At 52.4% G+C, this 25,409-nt stretch overlaps 1 protein-coding gene across 3 annotated transcripts in view; it reads left to right on the top strand.

Annotated features, from left to right (window-relative positions):
• The window catches only part of ENG (endoglin), a 39,152-nt gene extending 13,806 nt beyond the window's left edge, over window positions 1-25,346 (top strand). For 2 of the 3 annotated variants that reach the window (XM_078328128.1, XM_009003311.5), the window contains 14 exons: window positions 11,597-11,737; window positions 14,456-14,621; window positions 15,122-15,166; window positions 15,334-15,496; window positions 15,793-15,919; window positions 16,177-16,351; window positions 16,706-16,848; window positions 20,070-20,207; window positions 20,444-20,482; window positions 21,273-21,389; window positions 21,724-21,975; window positions 23,194-23,245; window positions 24,337-24,447; window positions 24,578-25,346. In XM_078328128.1, the coding sequence (XP_078184254.1) occupies window positions 14,525-14,621; window positions 15,122-15,166; window positions 15,334-15,496; window positions 15,793-15,919; window positions 16,177-16,351; window positions 16,706-16,848; window positions 20,070-20,207; window positions 20,444-20,482; window positions 21,273-21,389; window positions 21,724-21,975; window positions 23,194-23,245; window positions 24,337-24,447; window positions 24,578-24,702 (1,584 nt within the window). In that variant the 5' untranslated portion in view covers window positions 11,597-11,737; window positions 14,456-14,524 and the 3' untranslated portion in view covers window positions 24,703-25,346. Of the gene's footprint in view, window positions 1-11,596; window positions 11,738-14,455; window positions 14,622-15,121; window positions 15,167-15,333; window positions 15,497-15,792; window positions 15,920-16,176; window positions 16,352-16,705; window positions 16,849-20,069; window positions 20,208-20,443; window positions 20,483-21,272; window positions 21,390-21,723; window positions 21,976-23,193; window positions 23,267-24,336; window positions 24,448-24,577 lie in introns of all 3 variants that reach the window. The other variant, XM_009003305.5, reaches the window with a different exon arrangement.
• The last annotated feature ends 63 nt before the right edge of the window (window positions 25,347-25,409 follow it).

Genomic DNA, 25,409 nt, shown 5'->3' with positions numbered 1-25,409 from the left:
GCGCCTATAGTCCCAGCTACTCAGAAGGTTGAGGCAGGAGAATTACTTGAACCTGGGAGGTGGAGGTTGCAGTGAGCCGAGATCATGCCACTGTACTTTAGCCTGGGCGACAGAATGAGGCTCCATCTCAAAAAAAAAAAAAAAAAAAAGAGTTTGATCATTATCCTGTGGGCAATGACAGTTCCTGGAGGGATTTTAGGGGTATGGCAGAGTGCCGCTGTAACTCATGTCATATTCCAAGAATCCTTGCGTTAATGACAACAAAATATTCCTGTCAGCCTCTGCCTCTTCTAGAGAACTCAGTCCATGGAGCTTCCAACTTTAAATTCAAGGAGCCAGTCTGCAGTCTTCAGGCCTGTGAGGGATGTTCATTTGAGGACGTGGTGGAGACATCTGGGGTCCAGGAAACCCGGGGTTCAGTCCTGGATCTGTCCCTGGCCAGCACCTCGCACAGTGCCCTGGAGTGCAGAGGGTGGTCCGCCCCGCTCCCTGGTAGACACACCTCTCTTGGGCACAGGAGCTCACCTGAGTCCACAGAGGCGCAGAAGCTGCCCCAGGGCCTGGATTACACCACATCGCTCATTTTCTTTGTTTTTGTGTTTTGCCTCAGACTCCGGAGTATCTGGATCACAGGTGCTTACTACCACATCCAGCTGATTTGCTAGTTTTTGTATTTTAAAGTAGAGTTGTTTTTGTTTTGTTTGGCTTTTTTTTGAGGCAGAGTTTCATTCTTGTTGCCCAGGCTGGAGTATAGTGGCGCAATCTTGGCTCACTGCAATTTCTGCCTTCCATTTTCGAGGGATTCTCCTGCCTCAGCCTCCCGAGTATCTGGGATTTTAAGTGTGCACCACCACGCCCGGCTAATTTTTGTATTTTTAGTAGAGACGGGGTTTCATCACATTGGCCAGGCTGGTCTAAAACTCTTGTCTTCAGGTGATCCGCCTGCCTCAGCCTCCCAAAGTGCTGGGATTACAGGTGTGAGCCACTGTACCCAGTCTAATTTTTGTATTTTTAGTGGAGACAGGGTTTCACCATGCTGGACAGGCTGGTTTTGAACTCCTGACCTAAAATGATCCACCCACCTCAGCCTCCCAAAGTGCTGGGATTACAGGTGTGAGCCACTGCGCCTGGCCCCAATAACTCTTGAACATATGAGTGAAGACATGCATGCGTGCACAAATGTGTGCACCGCTGTGTGACCTTGATGCAGGGGTGGAGAACACAGGTTCTGGAGCCAACAGCCCTCCAACTGAACTGTGGCTCCACCTCTGACAGCCACATCTCCTTGGGCCACCTCTGACCTTTGATTTTCCCATGGGAAACAAAGAGCCATTGCCAGCACCAGCCTCACTGGGGTGTTGTAAGAATCCAGCAGTGGTGCAGGCAAACGTCAAGTGCAGGACCTGTCCGGAGCAACTGCTCAACGTACAGTGACTACGGTTATCGTTGTTATTATTTATCTCTGGATTCCATCTCTCACCTGTGAACATCCTCATTTTGCCAGGGTCGTTACTGTTTACAGAAAGTCTTCACACCAGTTGAATAATTTGAACCTCAGTGATTATTGCAACAAGATCAATGGGGGAGGCCAGGCGTCGTGACTCACGCCTGTAATCCCAACACTTTTAGGCCAAGGCAGGCGGTTCACTTAAGGTTGGGAATTTGAGAACATCCTGGCCAACATGGTGAAACCCCATCTCTATTAAAAATATAAAAATTGGCCAGGCATGGTGGCACATGCCTGTAACCCCAGCTACTCAGGAGACTGAGGTGGGAGACTCACTTGAACCCAGGAGGCGGAGGTTAAAGTGAGCTGAAATCACACCACTGCACTCCAGCCTGGGCGACAGAATGAGACCTTATCTCAAAAAAAAAAAAAAAGGATCAATGGGGAGGGCTGTGAATTCATTTTCAGCAGGGCAGGCTGAGGTCCAGCCTCACCAAACTGGCCTCCCTCCTCCCAGTGCTCCTGGTCTCCTTGCCCCAAGGTTTGAGCCCATAATCCCGCCAGCTACTACTGCTGTGACCACTGAGGAACCTGTGGTTTCCCTGGGAGGTACCTTCGTCCCCAGGCAGTCCCTAAAAGTGGGGTCCAGAGCCCGCAGTGCCCCTTACACAGCCCTCACTAGGTGCCCAGCCTATGTTGATGATGCAGAAAGAAGGTAGAGCCAGGGAGGCAGAGGTGGCATCAGCAGCCCTGGTACTGAGTAGTAGCATCGGCAAGTAGGGGTTCAGGGGGCCGCAGGTGATAGGGGGATGAGCACTGAAGGTAGAGGAGGGAGGGACGTTAGAGAAAGGCTCCTGGTGTCTAGCACAGGAGCAGGGTAGAGGGCATTCCAGCCAGAAGCCGCTGCACAGCAAAGGCCTAGAGGCATAGGGGCTGGCCGCGGTAGCGGGGGTGGTGGCTCTCAGCAGCCGGCCCAATCCCTTCTGACCTATGCCGGCTCCTTCGATCCCTGGCACAGAGAAGCGGCTTTCCCGTCCACCCCTCAGAATCCTCAGATTTCCTGTGGGTGGGTGGTAGATGGGCGGAGGCAGCCAAGAGCCTCGGGGAAGTTCAGCTCCGTGTGTGTGCTGGGCAGGTCTGCAGACAGACCCGCTGGGCACAGGCTGGATCTCACTGGGTCCCTGAAGGGCAGGCCAGAGCCTGGATTCCGGGAGGGGTCCCAGGGTCACATCCTGACCCTCGGAGACAGGAAACCAGCCTCGTGTCTCAGCGATTCCCGTCAGGCTGACTGGGCCGATCTGCTATCCTCCTAACAAACGCACCAGCAGCCAGGCCAGGGCAGAGCTGGGTCAGCAGTGATTCACCCCGTCCTGGGCAAACTGGGGGCAGCTGAGACCCCACCCACTCCTGAACAGACAGAGCCTGTCAGGCCCTAGCACTGACTCATTCTTGACCAGAGGGTCAGGCAAGGTCACTCAGGCAGAGAGAGAGAGCCAGAGGGACCCCAGCACCCCCTGACTGTCCTGGGAGGCTGTGGGAGGCAGCACAGCCCTCAGGCTTGGGCAAAGGGGGCCCCTGCCTGGGCCTTGGGGGAAGTGGTCTCCCTCCAGCCCTCTGCCAGAGTGGGGAATCTGCAGGGCCAAAGGGATGTACGCCCCTCCAAAACCTGCACCCCTCCCTTCTAGACGATGGTCTGGGCATCCACGACCCCAGAATCCCTTGCCCAAATGGCTCTGAGCCTCCTCTCAGGGATGCAGGGATCCTTCTTGTGCCATCCTCCAGGGGAGCATTGCATGGCTATGTGGGCTCCCCCAGACCTGAAGGATGGTCGAGTTGGCTACTTGGGGAGGCAGTCATGGTGGAGTTTGGGTGTCTGGGCTGAGCTGTCCACATGTGGACACATGAGCACCCTTGCTCGGCTGTTAGAACCACAGTGATGAGAAGGAGGAAGGGCTGGGGCCAGTGGCCGCCATTTGCATTCTTGTCTCAGGCCTTGCAAATATTAGAGGCAGGCTTGGTGAAGGAGCAGGATTGGGGTTTGGGGGCGTCAGATGGGCTGAGAAGGGATTGTGCCTGCCCTCTAACTGCTGCGTCCTTGGTGTTCAGCTCAGAATCAGCCTGGGAATCAGTATCTGATGGATGGATGGGTGGGTAGGTAGATAGATGAGAGGATGGATGGATGGGAGGATGGATAGACGGATGGATGGATGAGTGACAGGATGGATGGATAGATGGATGGATAAGAGAAGGAAGGGAGGAAGGGAGAGAGATTGAAAGGAAGAAAGGAAAAACTATACATTCTTACAAGCATTTGCTGATTGGCTATTCACAACGGGGCTGATGGGGTCGGTTGCTGTTTATGTCTGGTCGTTTGGAGGTGTTGGCTTGTTCTCTGCCAAGCTCCTGAGGACAGAGTTATGCCTTTTCTGCCCTGCTTTGAGAACACAGAAGCCCCATGCTGGGCCCAGTGCCGGCCTTTCAGAAAGGCACAGGAGTTTGAGAGGTGAGTATGCTTGGGCTGATCACCAGAAGGGCTGGGGGACTAGGGGTCCCCTCAGCTGAGGAAGAAGCGTATCTCTCCAGGGGATTCTAGAAACCCACTCTGTGGCCATCTGGCTGGAAAGCGGGACTCCTAGAACTGTGACTCCTGAGAGGCAGCCTGGGATTGAGGGGCCACACAATTCTAGAACATCACTGAGCTCAACTCCTCCCTGCAAAGAGAGGGAGGCTGAGGCTCAGAGCTAGGATGCCACAGCCAGGTATGGCTGAGAGATTTGTAGTTCTCACTAGCTGTAGCCCACCTCTAACAGGGCTCGTGTTTCTCAGACCGTAAACCATGGATGGCTTTCCTTGGATAATGTGTAAGCGGAGAATCAGAGGGATTAAAAGCCGGGTGAGCCAAGGGTAGAGGCTCACGCCTGTAATCCCAGCACTTTGGGAGGCTGAGGCAGTGGATCACTTGAGACCAGGAGTTCAAGACCAGCCTGGCTGACATGGTGAAACCTCATCTCTACTAAAAATACAAAAATTAGCCAGGTGTGGTGGCAGGCGCCTGTAGTCCCAGATACTCTGGAGGCTGAGGCAGAAGAATTACTTGAACCCAGGAGGTGCAGGTTGCAGTGAGCCAAGATCGTGTCACTGCACTCCAGCCTGGTTGACACTGCGAGACTCTGTCTTAGAAAAGAAAAGCCAGGCTACTCCCACATGTTTAGCTGGGCACTGGACAATCCACTTTGCAGGCAGAATTGCACTGAATCCTCATAAGTCTATGAAGTGGGAATATCATTTCCAAATCAGGAAACTGAGGCCCAGAGAGGCAACATGACTGTCCAGGTTCACAGGCTAAAGACTGAGCCCCATCTGAATTCAGGTCTGTCTCGCTTTGATCCCTTCCCCTGCCATCCTGCCTGTAGGACAATCTGAGTTTTCTGGGATAGACAGAGGGACGGCTGGCTCTGATCTGACCGCCTCCGGTCAGGCCCTGGGCGGTGCGGGAGGGGTGGGGGGCGCTGCAGGCAGCCCCGAGGCTCCACTCCTAGAATAATTGCTGGAAACAACTTTCTATAAGTGGCTACTAGCACTCATGGCCTTCTCACTGAAATCCCCCCTTCCCGCCACCAACTGCTGGGCAACAATGGCATCTGTGGGACATTGGCACAAAAATAGAAACATGGTCTCCCGCCCACCCTCTCAGGGAGGGGGCCAGGCAGGCATAGGCTGGCTGGGCTGGGGGTAAGGGGCTGGCCAGACTGCGGAATTCCCAGGGTCCCATGAGGAAGGCTGGGAGCTTGGGGTTGGGGGCCAGGCTGGCGCCGTAGTTCTTTGCCTCTGGGGCCCCCGGCGGGAGAGAAGGGGGAAGTCGGTGTTCGTGTGAGTGGCCACGGCAGTGAGTCAGGGCCGTGGGGAGGGAAATGTTTGCTGTGGAAACCCTGACCGGGTTTTTCTGGTAACCAGCTGGCTTTCAGCTTGGCCTCGCAGCTCAGAGAACCCGAGCACCCAGCTTTCCAGCCCCGCTGAGTTTCCAAACTACTCACTCGCCATGTGACTCAAGCCCTGAACCTCCTACCAGCCCACAACCCTGCAGCAAAGGACTTGGTGACAATTGAGTGGTAGCTTTGGTTTGTGAGCTCTGGGACAAGAGCTGGGTGTCCTGACAAACATCCCAAAGCTCCAGCCTCTCAGTCACCCCTCACCCCCAGCGTGACCGGGCTGTGACCTGCCCTTCCCCTTCCCTTTGTTTTCACTTCCTTTATCCAGAGCCCTACCTGGTATTAGTTCCCAACCCTGTCCTGCCCCCATTTCACAGATGAAGAAACTGAGGCATAGAGGAACAGGGACAGTGGCAGAGCAGCATAGCAGGACAGGATGGTCACAGGGCTCCTTCCTCTCCACTCAGGAGTTGGCCACCAGACTGTACTCTGGCTCTGGCAGCACGCTTGGCCTGTGAGTGTCACCATGCGACGGAGGGCGGATGTCCTCATCCACTGCAGGCTGTGCTGTCTCCTGGCCACGATCTGCCTGTCCAGGGGGCACATCTCTTTGTTGTGTGGGCCTCACAGTTGTATCCTCCAAGTGGGGACAAGCAGATGGGGCTGGACAGTGATGGACTGTGGGGCAATCTGGGTGCAGTTGAGAGGAAGGACATGGTCCAGGGACTGCAGGCCCTGCTCTGGCACTGGGACGATGTGTGTTGGGCTTCTAACTTGGCCATTCCCAGCAGCTTCTTTCTGCTTTTTGTTTTTTTTTGGGAGGGGGAACAGAGTCTTGCTCCGTCACCCAGGCTGGAGCACAGTGGCACGATCTTGGCTCACAGCAACCTCCACTTCCTGGGTTCAAATGATTCTCCTGCCTCAGCCTCCTGAGTAGCTGGGACTGCAGGTGCATGCCTCCACACCCGGCTAATTTTTGTATTTTTAGTAGAGATGAGATTTCACCGTGTTGGCCTGGCTGATCTCCGTCTCCCAACCTCAAGTGATCCACCTGCCTCAGCCTCCCAAAGTGCTGTGATTACAAGTGTGAGACACCACGTCCGGCCCCCAGCAGCTTCTATGCTGCATTTGTAAAATGGGAGAATATCGGTGCCAGTTCCTTCCTAGTACACGCCCATGCTCAGCACAGGCCTGGGCACCCAGGAGCTTGAATCATCAGAAATTATTTTATAGGAATTCTGTATCAATAATTCAATGATATTCAGCTGCTTTTTATAAAAAACAGCTTTATTAAGATAGAATTCAGGCATTTAAAGTGTACAGCTGAGCTGTTTTAATATATACACGTGTGCAACCATATTCGATTGTTCAATTGTTCTTTACCCATCAGGGTAAAGAAGCCAGAGTGGGTTCGTTCTCAGTAATGCTGGCAGCTCAGCTGTGCCAGGGCCTTTCCCAACACCACAAAGGTGGGTATTGCGTTGCTCCCATGAATTTCCAGGAATGCTCACAATCCTACTTTATTTATTTATTTATTTATTAGCGATAAGGTCTCACTCTGTTGCCTAGGCTGGTCTCACACTCGGCTTCAAGTGATCTGTCTGCCTCCCAACGTGCTGGGATTACTTGCAGGAGCCACCTAGCCTGACTTTGGTTCTTTTTTCTTCTCTTCTCTTTGTGTGTGTGTGTGTGTGTGTGTGTGTGTGTGATCACAATCCTGGAACAAAATGTCACTTCCGACATGTAGATATGTATTTCATATTTTATTAAAATATGGTATTAAATCCACTATTCAACTTTTAAAGTCTTTAGAAAGCATAATATTTTTTAAAACTGCCAGGCATGGTGGTTCATACCTGTAATCCCAGCACTTTGGGAGGTCAAGGCGAGTGGATCGTTTGAGTCCAGGAGTTCAACACCAGCCTGGGCAACATGGTAAAACTCTGTCTCTACAAAAAAATACAAAAATTAGCCAGGCATGCTGGTGCATGCCTGTAGTCCCAGCTACTTGGGAGGCTGAGGCAGGAAGATCACTCGAGCCTTGGAGACGGAGGTTGCAGAGAGAGCAATCACACCACTGCACTCCAGCCTGGGCAACAGAGGGAGACCCTGTCTCAAAAGAGAAAAAAGAACACACACACACACACACACACACACACACCTCAAAGCTGATGAAACAATATATTTGGAAAACCAAAAGTTATAAACCCGTTAGAAAACATTAATCAAAATGTGAACCTACACAAACATAAATTGGAAACATATCTTGGGCCAGGTGCAGCGGCTCATGCCTGTAATCCCAGCACTTTAGGAGGCCACGGTGGGAGATCATGAGATCAGGAGATAGAGACCATCCTGGCTAATATGGTGAAACCTCTTCTCTATAATACAAAAAATTAGCTGGGCATGGTGGCAGGCTCCTGTAGTCCCAGCTACTTGGTAAGCTGAGGCAGGAGATTCGCTTGAACCCGGGAGGCAGAAGTTGCAGTGAGCTGAGATTGCACCACTGCACTTTAGCCTGGGTGACAGTGTGAGACTCCATCTCAAAAAAAAAAATTTTTTTTGAAACATATCTCATAAATTAGAATAAAATAATGATTTAAAATAACCAACTTAAATAGCACACTAAAATGAAAAAAAACTTAGGGGTGTTTACAAGTAATCGATTCCAACTACTTACAGATTGCTTTGTTCCGTCCCCATTCTCACTCTCCTGCTTCACTTGCCTAAAAAAAAAAAAAAAAAAAAAAATTTGTGACACATTAAAAATGAAATACTGTTGGCTGTGCACAGTGGCTCATGCCTGTAATCCCAGCACTTTTGGAGGCCAAGGTGGGTGGATCACCTGAGGTCAGGAGTTTGAGACCAGCCTGACCAACATGGTGAAACCTCACCTCTACTAAAAATACAAAAATTAGCCAGGCGTGGTGGTGGGCACCTGTAATCCCAGCTACTGGGGAGGCTGAAGTAGGAGAATCGCTTGGACCAGGGAGGCAGAGGTTGCAGTGAGCTGAGATCCTGCCACTGTACTCCAGCCTGGGCAACAAGAGTAAATCTCCATCTCAAAAAAACAAAAAACAAAAAACTGTTATTTGTTTTGTGTTTTAAAGAGCAAACTTAAAAGCAAAAAGTGATTATGGTATCATTGCTGAGTAATGGAAATATTTCTGGGCAGATTTTTCCAGCAGTTGAAATGCTGTCCCTGGCTTTGTGATGTCAGTTGAGGAAATGGCAAGATGATTAGAAGTTAAACCTCAGAACTTTCCACTGGTGTCTTCGTGTTGAAACATCCTTCCCCTTCTTCATAGCTCTGAAGAGCATGTTTGGGTCATCTTTTAGACTGGCGACCTTTGTACAAGAGCAGTGAGAGTCTGTGTTTCAGCGACTCCATTTGTCTTCGTCCTCGTGAGTTGGCGGCAGGGCTTCCAGGGCATTTACCTGCCTTATTCTCAGCACTCACCTGTTCACACACCGCTCGTTCAGAAAGTCCTTGAGGTCATTCTTTCAGTAGACACTGCCTTGTGGATTGCTGTGTTCTTTTTCTTCTTGGGAAAAAGGTATAGAAAAATGTGTACACAAAAATGTGTAGAAAAATGTGAGAGCACAGGTCTGCCCAGATAGGAATCCCAGCCCCTGACTGACTTTCTGTGTTATCGTGGGCAAATGACTTCACCACAGGGCCTCGGTTCCTTCATCTGTAAGTGACAATAAGAACAATGGATGGCTGGGCACAGTGGCTCATGCCTGTAATTCCAGCACTTTGGGAAGCAGAGACAGGAAGATCATTTGACGTTAGGAGTTCAAGACCAGACTGGCCAATATGATAAAGCCCCATCTCTACTAAAAATACAAAAATTAGCCAGGCATGGTGGCACATGCCTGTAGTTCCAGCACTTTGGGAAGCTGAGGCAGGAGGTTAGGCTGCAGTGAGCCATGATTGCACCACTGTTCTCCAGCAAAGAAGGCTGGGCATGGTGGCTTACACCTGTAATCCCAGCACTTTGGGAGGCCAAGGTGGGCAGATCACAAGGTCAGGAGTTAAAGACTAGCCTGGCCAATATGGTGAAACCCCACCTCTACTAAAAATATAAAATTAGCCGGGCATGGTAGCGGATGCCTGTAGTTCAAGCTTCTCGGGAGGCTGAGGCAGGAGAATTGCTTGAACCTGGAACGCAGAGGTTGCAGTGAGCCGAGATTGCACCACTGCACTCCTGCTTGGGAGACAGAGCAAGACTCTGTCTCAAAAAAAAAAAGAATGGTGGCTGGGCATGATGGCTCATGCCTATAATTCCAGCACTTTGGGAAGCCGAGGCAGGAGGATTGCTTGAACGCAGGAGGTTGAGGCTGCAGTGAGCCATGATTATATCACTGTACACCAGTCTGGACAACAGAGCAAGACCCTGTCTCAAAAGAAAAAAAAGGCTGGGTGTGGCGGCTCATGCCTGTAATCCCAGCACTTTGGGAGGCCGAGGCAGTCAGATCACAAGGTCAGAAGTTGCAGACTAGCCTGGCCAATATGGTGAAACCTCGTCTCTACGAAAAATACAAAAATTAGCTGGGTGTGGTAGCAGGCACCTGTAGTCCCAGGTACTGGAAAGGGTGAGGCAGGAGAATTGCTTGAACCCGGGAGGCAGAGGTTGCACTGAGCTAAGATGGCACCACTGCACTCCAGCCTGGCCACAGAGTGAGACTCTGTCTCAAAAAAAAAAAGAAAGAGTATTTACCTCTTAAGGTTCTTACAAGGATTAAATGAGTTAATGTGTAAAGTACTTAGAACAGTCTAGGACTTAATAGGCCCTATTTACATGGTAGGTAGGAATTGTTGTTATAAAAACATTCTAAATGTGTATACCATTAAGCAGTTAAAAATTTTAATGTAGCCAGGCATGGTGGTACATGCTGGTAATCCCAGCTACTCGGGAGGCTGAGACGGGACTTGTTTGAACCTGGGAGGCGGAGGTTGCAGTGAGTCAAGATCGCACCACTGCACTCCAGCCTGGGTAACACAGAGAGACTCTGTCTTCAAACAAACAAACAAACAAACAAACATTAATGCAGTGGGTACGTCTCAAGACAAATGATTTCAACTTCACATTCTTATATCAAAATAATGACATTATACCAAAAACAACACCCCAGCATTTTAGTATTTTCAAATGGTAAGGCAAGCAGGAATACTGCAAACTGGGAGAGCACTTGTGACTGTCTCATAGCACTTGTAGCCTGGAAGCAGAGCTGTCACTGAGGGACAGCAGGAAAGGTGGTGGAGACAATGTGGGGATCACTGCCTCCACCCATAGGACACTCCCTAAGGCCCAGTACACAACAGGTGCTCAGTAAAAATAGTAAACCTTGGCCAGGCATGGTGGCTCATGCCTGTAATCCCAGCACTTTGGGAGGCTGAGGCAGGTGGATCATGAGGTCAGGAGTTCAAGACCAGCCTGACCAACATGGTGAAACCCCATGCCTACTAAATATACAAAAATTGGCTGGGCATGGTAGCACGTGCCTGTAATCCTAGCTACTTAGGAAGCTGAGGCAGGAGAATCATTTGAACCCAGAGGTGGAGGTTGCAGTGAGCCAAGATCATGCCACTGCATTTTAACCTGGGTGACAGAGTGAGACTCCATCTCAAAAAAAAAAAATAAATCTGATCCTTGAATTTTGGAATTTTGGACTCATCCCAATTTTTTTTTTTTTTTTTTTTGAGATGAAGTCTCACTCTGTCAGCCAGCTTAGAATGCAGTGGCATCATCTCAGCTGAGTGCAACCTTTGCCCCCCTGGGTTCAAACAATTCTTGTGTCTTAGTCCCCTGAGTAGCTGGGATTACAGGTGCCCAGCATCACACGTGGCTAATTTTTGTATTTTTAGTAGTGACGGGGTTTCATCATGCTGTCCAGGCTGGTCTCGAGCTCCTGACCTCAAGTGATCAGCCCACCTCAGCCTTCAGTGTGCTGGGATTATAGGCATGAGTCAACATGCCCAACCTAATTTTTTTTCTCTCTTCAGATTTGCTGGGCTTACCTCCTTCATTCGTTTAGTGTAAATTCCCTGAGGATGGCCTGAGGGCCAGGCATTACCCTGGGCACTGGGAGGTGAGGGTGGAGAGAGCAGGTGAGGAGAGTGGAGTGGAAGCACGAAAGTCATCACTGCCTATCTGGGTGGCACAACCTATGCAAATCTAATGGTCTGTGTGTGTCTCTCCTCTGTGCCCCCCAGGACCTGTCACAGCTGGAGCTGACTCTCCAGGCATCCAAGCAAAATGGCACCCAGCCCCGAGAGGTGTTTCTGGTCCTCAGTGTAAACAGTAATGTCTTCCTGCAGCTCCAGGCCTTGGAAATCCCACTGCACTTGGCCTATGTGAGTATTCCCTCCAACCCCGGCCTGAGGCTCTGGCTGTGGGAGGTCCCTGCTGTCCATCTCTGTGGGCCGGGATCTCTCACCCCAGCAGCCCGGCCCGGCTTCTCCCTTTCATCCTGACGTTATTCACCGGGGTCCTGCCTGGTGAATCCGATGGTCTCTGACAGAGAGAACCCAGAAGGCAGCAGGAACTGCGATCAAGAGTCTAGACCCAGAGGTGGGGGGTCAGGCTGATGTGCAGCCCTGGCCAACTCTGATCTTCTGCATAGCCTCAGTTTACCTCTCTGTCCAGTGGGACAACTAAACTCAATATTTCATATGATAATCTTTTCATTGTCTTTGAAAAAGTTACAGACATATATTTGAAAATATTTAAAGACAGACGAAAAAGGTCAGGAGAAAACCTAATAATGTGTTAACAGTGGTTATAGCTGAGAAGTGGGATTAGGAGAGACATTTATTTGCTTCTTTACACTTTGTTGAGTTTGCAAGAGTTGCTCTAAATGGACTTGGCTTACTATGGAGAAAAATTATTTTTAAAAACTCAAGTTTTCAGTTTAGCTGTGGATTTGGGAAAAATTTTAAAAACCAACAACTAAAAACCTCAAGTTTTAAAAGTGTTAGATACATCTGCCAGAGAGAGGAGGTCAGTGAGCTGAGACCCATTGCCAGGGGTCAGGGCTGGAGGAGGTGGGGTGGCCTGCCAGCACTGCCTCCTCTATGTGGAAGGTCTGGGAGGTGGCCCCCAGATGTGAGCAGCTGTTGTTTACAACAGAAAGCAGAGGGAGGGATGGGGAGAGCCCGGGAGAGAACAAAGATAGCAAAGGGGAGAGAGGCATAGAAAGAAAGGTGCCCATTGTGGGAAGAAGGCAGGCTTGAGCGAAGTTGGGCGTGGGGGACAGGGGAGAAGCTTCCAGACTGGCAACGGGGACAGCACAGAGACAGACAGACACGACCAAGCCAGCATACGAAGGTCCTAGGAGGGAGGGGGCCAAATCCAACCACCAGGGACAAGAGGGTTTGACTCCTTGAGGTCCATCTCTAGGTGCCCAGAAGGGGAAATTGAGGTCCCAGAAGGGGCGTGGCCTCACCATGCCCCTTTTCTCCATGCCCAGGCTGGGATCTGAGCCGGTGCAGCCCAGGGTGGCGCGGGAAACATGAAATGGCCCGCCAGCCAGAAGGTCGTCACAGCAGCCTCGGGCTCTGGCCTGGCTGTGTCGCCTTCCTCCTAGGGCTGCGCAGCTTCTGACCTCAGGGGATCCACCCACATCGGCCTCCCAAAGTGCTGGGATTACAGGCATGAGCCACCACTCCGGGCCAGGAGGGTCCTTTAAAGTCAAGAGTTAGAGACCAGCCTGGGCAACATAGTGAAACTCTCATCTCTAAAAAATAACAATAAAAAATGTTTAAAGGCCAGGTGCAGTGGCTCATGCCTGTAATCCCAGCACTTTGGGAGGCTGAGGCAGGCAGATCACGAGGTCAGGAGTTCAAGACAAGCCTGGCCAAGATGGTGATACCCCTTCTCTACTAAAAATACAAAAATTAGCCAGGCATGGTGATGCGCACCTGTAATCCCAGCTACTCAAGAAGCTGAGGCAGGAGAATCGTTTGAACCCAGGAGGTGGAGATTGCAGTCAGCTGAGATCACACCACTGCACTCCAGCCTGGGTGACAGAGCAAGACTCCGTCTCAAACAAAAAATAAAATATAAAAATCAGCCAGATGTGGTGGCAGGTATCTGTAATCCCAGCTACTTGGGAGGCTGAGGCAAAGAGTTGCTTGAACCTGGGAGGCAGAGGTTGCAGTGAGCCAAGTTTGCACCACTGCACTCCAGCCTGGGTGACAGAGCAAGACTTTCTCAAAAAAAATGTTTAAAAATCCAGGCTGAAGCCCTCTGCCCTTCTGCTGCTGCTGCTTCATTCAGCTCAATGCCCTTGGCTTTGGAGACTGTACACAAAGGAGCTCAGTCAGTGGCCCCAACAGCTTCCTCTGAATCCTTCAGCTCTCCAGAGTCACTCCTCCAGGAAGTCTTCCCTGTCTGCTTTCCTCCTCACCCCCGACCCCCATCTCTTTTGAGGCACTGGCAGGGTAGGCAGTGAGCTGCCAGGGCCACCCAGATTCCCCAGCCCTGTCCAACCAGGAGATTTGTCTGGCTCCTTTGTTTCTTTTTAAATAAAAACCTGTCTTCTGTGGCTTCAAATGACTTGATGCATGTCTAGTTTCTGAGTGGTAATATCCCCCAGGGCAGAGACCACTGCTGTCTGTCTTTAATTCATTTATTCATTCATCCATCCCTCTCTTCGTTCCTCCCTTTCTTCCTTTCTTCCCATAGGCAGGGAGCACCTGTCAAGTACTGTAAGGATGGGCAGGGTAGACTTTGTCCCCCGCAGACCCTCAGAGCATAGGGAGAGCCAGAGCTACATGATGGCATAGATATGGGTTGAATGAGAACAGCTCTGGAGGGGTGGGTGATGTTTGGACAGGTGGATGAACAAGGCTGTGTGTTCATCCATCCCCCCAAGTGTTGAAGGAGAAGGGGCCAATCTGACTGCTAGGGGGCTCTGGGCTGACTGCAGATCCATCAGACAGCATTCTCAGCTCTGGCCTCTTTGTCTCAGCCAGTGGCTGACTCCACAAATTACTTCCTGACCTCCTACATAGGATAGAGGGGACACAAAGCCAGGAACAGCATTCTGAGCCTCCCACATGTCTCCCCAGAATCCCAAATTGGTCACCTTCCAAGGGCCCCCAGGAGTCAATACCACACAGCTGCCATCCCTCCCCACCATGACCGAGATCCTCGACTGGGCAGCTGCAAGGAGCCCCATCACCTCTGCTGCCAAGCTGAATGACCCCCAGAGCATCCTCCTCCGACTGGGCCAAGGTTAGTTTCCCCAACAACCTCTCTGGGCTCATGACACTCCTCAGGAGGAACCTGAGCTCCTCTGGCCCACACCTCAAACTTGGGCACCAAGAGTGCAAGAGGGGACACAATGAGGGGCAGGCCACGTACAGCAAGCCAGTGCTGCCTTAAGACAGCGATGGCTCCTCCACCAAATATCAGATTGAAACATGTGAAATGCCAGTTTATTGACCTAAAAAACCCAGCATTTTCATATTATTTGTTATGCATCTATTATGTGCAAAAGCCCTATTATGCCAGGCACTTGGGGACACTGTGGGGACAGATGCAGGCCCTGCCCTCCTGGAGCTGATACTATGACGAGGGAGGTGACAATAAACATGTACACAGATAAATCTATACTTTCAGGTCTTGATAAATGCTAAAAGAAATACTAAAATGGGGTGATGTGCGGGGTTGTTTTGGGACTGCACCCTAACACGTGTCATGGGCTCATCCCTTATATTAACCTATGTTGACAGATGAGGAAATGGAGGCCTGGGGACTTGCACAGGATCACCTGGCAGGTAAGTGGTGGAAGGGAAGTTAGAACCTAGGTCCTTCGATGCCTCTCCACCACTGGGGCACTCCCTTGCCTGCCCCACCACCACTACCTTTGGCTGTGGGTGAGGGTGAGGCTCTGTTAGGTGCGGGGCTGCTCTGGGAAAGGACTGAGGTGCATGTCTCCCCGCAGACCGGAGGTCCCTGTCCTTCTGCCTACTGGAAGCCAGCCAGGACATGGGCCGCAGGCTCGAGTGGCGGCCGCGCACCCACTTGGTCCAGGGCTGCCACTTGGAAGGCGCGGCCGGCTACAAGGAGGCATATATCCTGAGGGTCCTGCCGAGCCACTCCGCTGGGTAAGGTTCTCGCCCCGCCCCGCCCCTGACACTAGGCCCTACCCCTGAGAGGCCACGTCCCTTTTGAAGCCCCGCCCCGCCCCAGCCCCAGTCCCGCCGCCCGCCCTCTCCTACTCTAGGCTCCGCCCCCTACGGGCCCCTCCCCTTTGGGCGCAAGCCTGGCCCCAGTTCCATCCCCATCCCATGGACCCACATCTGACCAGGTGAGAGTGCCGCCGCCGCCCACCAGACGCCAGGCCTCACTCCCCGCCTGGCCTGTCCACGTCAGCATTCCATCCACGTCTGTCTCCCCACAGGCCCCGGACGGTGACGGTGAAGGTGGAACTGAGCTGCGCGTCTGGGGACCCCGACGCCATCCTCATCCTGCAGGGTCCCCCCTACGTATCCTGGCTCATCGATGCCAACCACAACATGCAGATCTGGGTGAGTTTCGCGCAGCTCCCAGGACACAAAACCCAAACTCCCAATCTCTGGATCAGGGAAATTTCCTGGGGAGGTGAAACCCCCGAGCTGAGTTGAAGGGCAAACCTCCTATGCCCGTAGATGAGGGAAGGGGTCAGGCAAAGGACACAGCAGGAGTGGGGGCACAGTAGGACCAAGGCCTGGCATAACCCTGGCTGGCCTGCTGTGGTGTAGACTGTGTCCATGGCCCCCTCCTCCGCCTCTCTCCCCACCATTAGACCACTGGAGAATACTCCTTCAAGATCTTTCCAGAGAAGAATATTCGTGGCTTTGACCTCCCAGACACACCCCAAGGCCTGCTGGAGGAGGCCAAGCTGCTTAATGCCAGCGTTGTGGCATCCTTCGTGGAGCTACCGCTGGCCAGCGTTGTCTCACTTCGGGCCCCCAGCTGCGGTGAGCACCTTCCCCTGGCCCCTCCCTTCCCTTCCTCTCCTTTGGGTCAGTGGCCACACTGTTGGTGAAGCACCTCTGTGTGAGCCTGGGCAAGGGACATCAGCCTTTCTGAGCCTCATTTTTCTCATCTGCACATGGCAACAGTGGGAGTAGCTAATCCTAGAAGAGCCTGAGAATCACTTGAAACTGGGAGGCGGAGGTTGCAGTGAGCCAAGATCATGCCACTGTACTCCAGCCTGGGTAACAGAGCAAAATTCCATCTCAAAAAAAAAAAAAGGAAGTGCCTGGTACCAGCGCACAGTGAGCGCACACACATGGTGACCATCTGCCTGGCCTACCTCTGCTGCCCCACAGGTGGTAGGCTGCAGACCTCACCCGCACCAGTCCAGACCACTCCTCCCAAGGACACTTGCAGCCCGGAGCTGCTCATGACCCTGATCCAGACAACATGTGCCGATGACATCATGACCCTGGTACTAAAGAAACAGCTTGTTGCGGTAAGGGAACTCCTGGCCCTCTGGCTTGGGATGACATGGACATCTGGTTCTTCCCCTAGCCCAGGACTCTTGGGGTCCTTGCCCAGGTAGGGGGGCAAGTCACGTCCCTCTGCAAGCCTTAGTTTCCCCACTTGTATAATGGGATTGATAATGGTACCTACCACGTGGTGAGAATTAAAGGAGGTCTGGCAGGCTGATCATGTGGCACAGTCAGATGAGGTGCATAGTAAGTGCTCAGTAAATAACGCCAGCACTAGGTAGTCATTATTCATCCTAAATGCTCCCTGAGCTGGGTAGTCACTTGGCAGAATACCTACACAGGCCGGGTGCAGTGGCTCACGTATGTAATCCCAGCACTTTAGGAGGCTGAGACGGGCAGATCACCCGAGGTCAGGAGTTCGAGACCAGCTTGGCCAACATGATGAAACCCCGTCTTTACTAAAATACAAAAATTTGCCAGGCGTACTGGAACATGCCTATAGTCCTAGCTATTCGGGAAGCTGAGGCACAAGAATCACTTGAACCTGAGAGGCAGAGGCTGCAGTGAGCCGAGATCACACCACCACATTCCAGCCTGAGCAGCAGAGTGAGACTGTTTAAAAAAAAAAACCTATACAATGTGATCATGGCTGGTTAACAAATGTATTTGTTATAAAAATAACACATGCTGGCTGGTTACCATGGCTCACACCTGTAATCCCAGCACTCTGGGAGGCTGAGGCAGGCAGACTGCTAGAGCTCAGGAGTTCAAGACCAGCCTGGGCAACATGGCAAAACCCTGTCTCTACTAAAACAGAAAAAATTAGCCAGGCATGATGGTACATGCCTGAAGTCCTGGCTACTTGGGAGGCTGAGGAGGAGGATCCCTTGAACCTGGAAGAGGGAGTTTGCAGTGAGCCGAGATCATGCCACTGCATTCCAACCTGGGTGACAGAGCGAGACTCCATCTCAAACCAAACAAACAGAAAATATGTGCTTTTAAAAATATGTGAAAATTAGAAAATCTTAACCTTCCCACCCAAAGACAATGGCTGCCAACATTTTGGTGTACTTTTTTCTGGAATGTTCTATCTGTGTATTTCTTCTATTGATGTAATCATAAGGGATCTGTTCACTTGTCTCTTGCTATTTCATTTAACGTATTTTTAGAGCTTTGACACCTGTACCTAATATCATGTTTAATGAGCACATATTATTCCATCATATTGACATGCTATAATTAACTCCTCTTCCCTTATTACACATTTAGGTTGTTTCCAATTCTATAATATTATAAATATGCAAAAAATGTCATTGTGTATGAAACATTTCTTTATATAGGATTGTTTTCTTAGGATAGATTTCCACATTAGCAGAATTACTGGATCAGAATGAATGAAGTTTCGATATGTGTTGCCAACCCACTTTTCCGAAGACGATTTGAATTTTCACTGCTGATTTATGAGAGCACCTCAACCTCTTCTCTCTCTCCAGAATTTTAAAAAAGAAAAGAAAAACCTTTGCCAGTGTGGGAGGTGGCACATGATGTTCCATCCTTGTTTTAGTTATAATTCTCTGGGTAGTAGTGAGTGTGGTCATGGCTCCATGTGAGTGATGAGAACCTCAGTCTCTTTATCATTGAGGCTTGGTGTTTTTCTGGATATTTTTTTAAGTTTTAATAAAGAAAAAAAGGTTGGTCCTTTGGCTGCCATGTCCCCTAATTTGCTGTAGTTCTTTCAATTTGGCTACAGTGGTTTCTTTTTTTTTTTTTCTTTTTTTTTTTGAGATGGAGTCTCACTCTGTCATCACCCAGGCTGGAGTACAGTGGCACAATCTTGGCTCACTGCAACCTCCACCTCCCAGATTCAAGTGATTCTCCTGCCTCAGCCTCCCGAGTAGTTGGGACTACAGGCGTCACCATCATGCCCAACTACTTTTTTGAATTTTTAGTAGAAAGGTGGTTTCACCATATTTGCCAGGCTGGTCTCAAACTCCTAACCTCAGGCGATCTGCCTACCTCAGCCTCCCAAAGTGCTGGGATTATGAGCATAAACCACTGTGCCCAGCCTTCTTTTTCTTTTTTAGAGACAGAGTCTCACTCTGTCATCCAGGCTGGAGTGCAGTGATGCAATCTCGGCTCACTGCAGCCTCTGCCTCCCAGGTTCAAGCAATTCTTGTGCCTTGGCCTCCCAAGTAGCTGGAACCACAGGTCTGTGCCACCACACCTGGCTAATTTTTATAATTTTAGTAGAGTCGGGTTTTCACTATGTTGGCCAGGCAGTTCTCGAACTTCTGACCTCATGTGATCCACCGCCTTTGCCTCCCAAAGTGCTGGGATTACAGGCATGAGCCACTGCACCCGGCCTGTGCTAGACTTTTATATGACTGGCAGTGCAATAAGTTCACTTACACCAGCATCACCACAAACACTAGGCAATAGAAATTTTTCAGCTGCGTTATAATTTTATGGAACCAGAGACCACCATCGTATATGCAGTCCTTTGCTGACCAAAACCTGTTCTGCAGTGCGTGACAGTATTTACTATCTGGATCTTGATAGGAACGCTTTGTCCACCCCAGGCGTGAGACTGCATTATGCTTGTAGGGTTTTCATGCCCCTGGGACTGTGAGTGATGATTATATGTGCAACTTGAAGGAATATTTTAATAGATCTGTATTTATTTTGTTATATATAAGAAGAAAATTCATGATCCCACAGCTATTATTGCTTAGGACAAGGCTTAGTGCAAAAGTGAGCAAGTTCAAAAAGTCTTAAGTGGGCTGGGCATGGTGGCTTATGCCTGTAATCCTAGCACTTTCGGAGGCCAAGGCAGGTGGGTCACCTAAGGTCAGGAGTTCGAGACCAGCCCAGCCAGCATGGTGAAACCCCATCTCTATTAAAAATACAAGAATTAGCCAGGCATGGTGGCAGGTGCCTGTAATCCCAGCTACTTGGGAGGCTGAGGCAGGGAGAATTACTTGAACCCAGGAGGCAGAGGTTGCAGTGAGCCAAGATGGAGCCACTGCACTCCAGCCCGGAACAAGAGTGAGACTCCATCTCAAAAAAAAAAGTCTTAAGTGGTATAGGATGATAACATCTAACAAAAGTGAAGAGGGAGCAGGGCAGGGGAATGGCTATGGCATGGGACCCCTGGGTTGTGGTCAGTCCTCCGTGCTGGGGAGTGACGGACAGGCCACAGAGACCCTGGTGCTTTCTGATTGTGCCCCCTTTCCCAACCCAGGCTTTGAGGTGCACCATCACGGGCCTGACCTTAGGGGACTCCAACTGTCAGGCCGAGGACAGCGGTGACCAGTTTGTCTTACGCAGCGCTTACTCCAGCTGTGGCATGGTAGTGACAGCAAATATGATCAGCAATGAGGTAAGAGCTGGGCCCAGAAAGGTATCAGGACCAGGCTGGTTGGTGCCTCCTCAGGTGCCTCCTTGATCACCCAGGCTGAGGGGTGTTTGGGAGAGCAGGGTGCAGCGGCTCAGCACACAAGACAAGCTTAGCCATTGGTTGGCTCAGTCTCCCCATCCACAAAATGGGTGTGTTGGGTGGGATACCCTCTGGGGTCCCTTCTGGCTCTGACCAGCTCCTTGGCTTTGTTCTCACAGGTGGTGGTCAATATCCTGTCAAGCTCATCACCACAGCGGGTGAGATGGACAGTCACATGCTAACCCGCCTGGGGCTGCTGCTGGGCGGGGGGCCTCTTCCTAGCTTGGGAGCAAGCAGGCCTTGGGAAACTCCTGGCAAGCCATGTCTCTGGCATGCCTCAGTCTCCCCTTCTGTATGAGGGGAGCAGGACTGTGGAGGGTGTTGCTCTCAGCTTCTCAAGTCAGAGGGCTTAGCACATATTGGCTGTGTGGCCTTGGGCAAGTCACTTTAGTTTTGTGGGCCCAAAGGTGGCCTAAGAAAGGACTATGTGCCACAGGGTGCTTCTGGGCAGCCAGTGGGATGCCATGTGGAAGCTCTTCAAACAGTCTGACACCCGATGCCTCCTTGATAAATATTAGATTTAAAAAACATTTTTTTGAGATGGAGTCTTGCTCTCTTGCCAGGCTGGAGGGCAGTGGCATGATCTTGGCTTACTGTAGTCTCCGCCTCCCGGGTTCATCCAATTCTCCTGAGTAGCCGGGACTACAGGCACGCGCCACCATGCCCAGCTAATTTTTTGTATTTTTAGTAGAGATGAGGTTTTACTATGTTGGCCAGGATGGTCTCGATCTCTTGACCTTGTGATCCGCCCACCTCGGCCTCCCAAAGTTGGGATTATAGGCGTGAGCCACTGCGCCCAGCCAAACATTAGTTTGTTTTGTTTGAAAAAAAAATGAGGAAGAGAGTCAGGCAACTCCACGGGGCCATGACCTCCATTCCTCCTTACACCCCTCATCCTCCTGGTTGCTGTTGCTGGACTGACAGAATCTCCCTCCTGTTCTCCCCCAGAAAAAGGTGTACTGCCTCAACATGGACAGCCTCTCTTTCCAGTTGGGCCTCTACCTCAGCTCGCGCTTCCTCCAGGCCTCCAGCACCATCGAGCTGGGGCAGCAGGGCTTTGTGCAGGTACCTGGCAAGCCTGTCACCCCTCGGGCCTCCCAGCTCAGGAACTTCCTCTCTGCCTTTCTTCCCCCGTAACTCCAGAGGAGATGAGAATCCCACAGTCAGGAGGGAGACATTCTGGGTGCATGGGAAAGGCAGAGACAGAGAAAGTATTGCTAAGGGACACTGACAAGGATGTTGTCCTGTCCTCCTCCTCTGTCCCAGGAAGGCCCATGCCTTTCCTTCCACTGTGAGGACTTGAGTGGGAACTCTTCCTTCTAGCTGAGATTTTAAGGCAGCAGGTGGGGTGGGGTTAAGAGCGACTGCCCATGGCACATGGCCCTACCTATCCATGCAGGTGAAAATGTCCCCATTGATCCCCGAGCTCCTAGTCGAGCTAGACAGCTGCCACCTGGACTTGGGGCCTGAGGGAGGAACCATGGAACTCATCCAGGGCCGGGTGGCCAAGAACAGCTGTGTAAACCTGCTGTCCCCAAGCCCTGAGGGTGACCCACGCTTCAGCTTCCTCTTCCACGTCTACACAGCACCCATACCCAAAGCCGGCACCCTCCGCTGCACTGTAGCCCTGCGTCCCAAGACCGGGTCCCAGGTGAGTGGGGCCTGAGCTGGGCCCAGCTTCAAGTGGGAGCTTCCAGAACTGTGGTTTGCAGCCCATGGGGATGTGGGGCCAGCTGGTCAGGGGCAGAGCCTTAGTTAGGCACATGGCCTGGCAGTCTGTGGCACTTTCTGCCACCTTAGAGCTTTCTGGTGGGATTGCTGTGTCTTGGGTACTGGTAGGCTATGCAGCTGCAACTGTCCATCTATCCTTCCACTTATTCTTCCATCTGTCCATCCATCCACCCTCCCACCCACCTGCCATCCTATCCAGGGACCCATGCATCTTCCCACCGTCCCACCCGGGCACCCACCCATCTTGCCACCGTCCCACCCGGGCACCCACCCATCTTGCCACCGTCCCACCCGGGCACCCACCCATCTTGCCACCGTCCCACCCGGGCATCCACCCATCTTGCCACCGTCCCACCCAGGGATCCAGCCATCTTCCCACCATCCCACCCAGGGATCCAGCCATCTTCCTACCATCCCACCTAGGGATCCAGCCATCTTCCCTTCCCACGGTCCCACCCAGGGATCCACGAATCTTCCCACCATCCCACCCAGGAATTCAGCCACTCTCATATCCATGTACTATGATCACCAGCATCATTTCAAAGAACAGGAGACCTTAGGGAGGAGAGGTGGGACAAAGGACACATATTCCTGGCTTTCTGTATTTGCCAGTCACAACATTTGACCATCTTTTGAGCCCCACTCTCAGGCAGTCTATCCTGGATGCCCCCCAAGTCACCCCCAGGCCCTTGCACAGACAGGCCTCCAGGATTACAAACTTACCTGGTCACATGAAGCTAGGGAGGCCTTTAAGCCTCCCCTAAGTGGGCCTCTCCCTCCAGCCACAGTGAAGAGGGAGAGGCTCCTCACTGTGGGAGTCTCCTCCCTGGGCTGACCTGGCTCATAGCTCCAAAGCATTCACAAGGGTGAGGGATGCATAGTGCTCCCACAGTGCTCCTGGGCATCAGGGCTTCCAGGAACTCACAGGAAACATTCTGGCAGCAGCCAAGGATTATCCAGTAGGCTCCCTCTCACAGCATAGATCTTCGAGGACTTGCCCAAAGGCATCCAGCTAGGAAGCGGTGGAGATGGGATTCAAAGCTGAGGCTCTAGGTGGGGCCGGGGTTGCAGAGCCAGGGAGTAAGCTGGAAGCTGCCTCCCGAAGGCTGTGCCACATACTGCTCTCTCCCTACTCCAGGAATTCCGCAGCACTGTCTTCATGCGCTTAAACATCAGCCCTGACTTGTCTGGTGAGCTTCCGGGTATCTCAGGTTTGTTCTAGCGGCTGACGTCAAAGTTAGGCACAGTGGGCAGCCCCGAGAAACGGCCCGGGCACATAGCACATGGCAGGGGGGCCCCAGAGAAAGCGGCCCAGAAGGGGAAGGAGAAGGGCTTTCCAGTGCCCTAGCAGCCTAGAGCAGGGGCCAGAGCTGCACTTTGCAGATGGAGAGCCCTTGCTCAGGACTGCCCTGTGGGGTGGGAGTCTAGGCCTCTGGCCCCACTCACAGGTCCACTCCATCCCAATTACTGGCTGACCTTGCTGGGAGACTGGAGCCTCCTGGGTGGGACAAAGGCCCTTTGGGGTGGGGGTGCCGGCCTTGCCTTCCTTGAGGCCCCTCCCTACAGGATGCCTGCTCTAGCTTTTCCGTCAGTTCCCCGCAGGCCCAGGCCCACACCAGGGAGAAGAGTCTCTGACACTGGCAGCAAAGGCAGGGGTGAGGGATGGGGACATCTACCTCTTTGCCACCCCATCCAGGCCAGGATGGAGCCTCCAGTCCCAGCCCAGGACCAAGAAGGCAGGGCTAATAACCCCGTGACACAGATGGGACCTCAGAGGCTGAAGGGAAGGCCACGTGGCCCACAGTCACACAGGAGTCAGGAACGTGGAGGGAATGAGGTTTGGAACAGTCCAACAGCAGAGCTGCAGGGCGCTGGGAGCCGCTCTAGCCCTCGCTCTGCCTGCTAAAGACCTCAGAGAGGAGTAGGGCTGACCTAAGGTCACACAGCAGATGAGGAAGGCTCTGTACTCCTGAGCCTCAGTTTCCTCACATTACTGCATCCATTCTCCCTGAAAACGCATCTCTATCAGCATCAAGGGGCAGAGGCACAACCCACAAGGCCTGGCTGGGCCCTCTAGGTGGGCGGTTTTAGCAACCATGGCTCAATGCCAGGCCTGGCTATGATAAGCCCATTTGCTACAAGAGGAGACTGAGGTTCAGAGAAGTTGAGGGTCCATGGCTGAGCAGGGCTGGCACCAAAGCCCTATACAGCAGGGCCAGTGTAACAGGCTAGGGGATGCGGGGGCAGAGGCAGCAGTGCTGATGGTGCTGGCCCTCTCTAGGTTGCACAAGCAAAGGCCTCCTCCTGCCCGCCGTGCTGGGCATCACCTTTGGTGCCTTCCTCATCGGGGCCCTGCTCACCGCTGCGCTCTGGTACATCTACTCGCACACGCGTGAGTACCCCAGGCCCCCGCAGTGAGCATGCCGGACCCGTCCACCCACCCGGGGGAGCCCAGTGAAACCTCTGAGAGATTGGGGAGCTCTGGCCAGGACCCTGACCTCCGCCCCTGCCCCTGCTCCCAGGTCCCCCCCGCAAGCAGGAGCCCGTGGTGGCGGTGGCTGCCCCGGCCTCCTCAGAGAGCAGCAGCACCAACCACAGCATCGGGAGCACCCAGAGCACCCCCTGCTCCACCAGCAGCATGGCATAGCCCCGGGTTCCCCGCACTCGCCCAGCAGGAGACTGAGCAGCCACCAGCCAGGAGCGCAGGCATGAACTCACCCTGGGAGCCAGTCCTCCACTGGACCCAGGATGGAGCCTGCTCTCTGCGCCTGCCCTTCCCGCCTCCCTCTCAGAGGCCTGCTGCCAGCTGGGCCACTGGCTTGGAACATCTTGGGGTCTCTCCACCCCACTCCACAGAACCTTTAACTCAGCCTGGGATACAGCTGCCCAGGACCATGGAGACCACTTGCCACACAGTTGTAAAAACCCAAGTCCCTGTCATTTGAACCTGGATCTGGCACTGGTGAACTGAGCTGGGCAGGAGGGGAGAACTCAAAACAGATCCAGACCAGCCCAGCCAGGCTGACAGCGCCTCCCTGCAGGGAACAGAAGCAGGCCCAGCCCAGAGCCACCTGGATCTATTCCTGTAGCCTCCATACCTGGACTTGCCTAACTGGCAGGGGAGAGAGGAGCCCAGCGGATGGCAAGAACAGTGGGCACTGGGAGCCTAGCTCCTCTGCCACACAGAGCTCCCTCTGCTGATCAGGCAGCCGGCAGAGGGGGAGAATCCAAGCTGCTTGTCCTGGGCCCACCCCTGTGTATTCACCACCAATAAATCAGACCATGAAACCAGTGCTGGGTTGAGCTGGGAGAAGGGCAGTGACATTCATAACAGGGCTGGGGTGAGGGCAGAGG

This window comes from Callithrix jacchus, chromosome 1, assembly GCF_049354715.1.
Source record: "Callithrix jacchus isolate 240 chromosome 1, calJac240_pri, whole genome shotgun sequence".
NCBI classification, from domain to species: Eukaryota; Metazoa; Chordata; class Mammalia; order Primates; family Cebidae; genus Callithrix; species Callithrix jacchus.
Note: the sequence above shows the minus strand (reverse complement) of the source record. Positions and strands in the feature narration are given on the sequence as shown.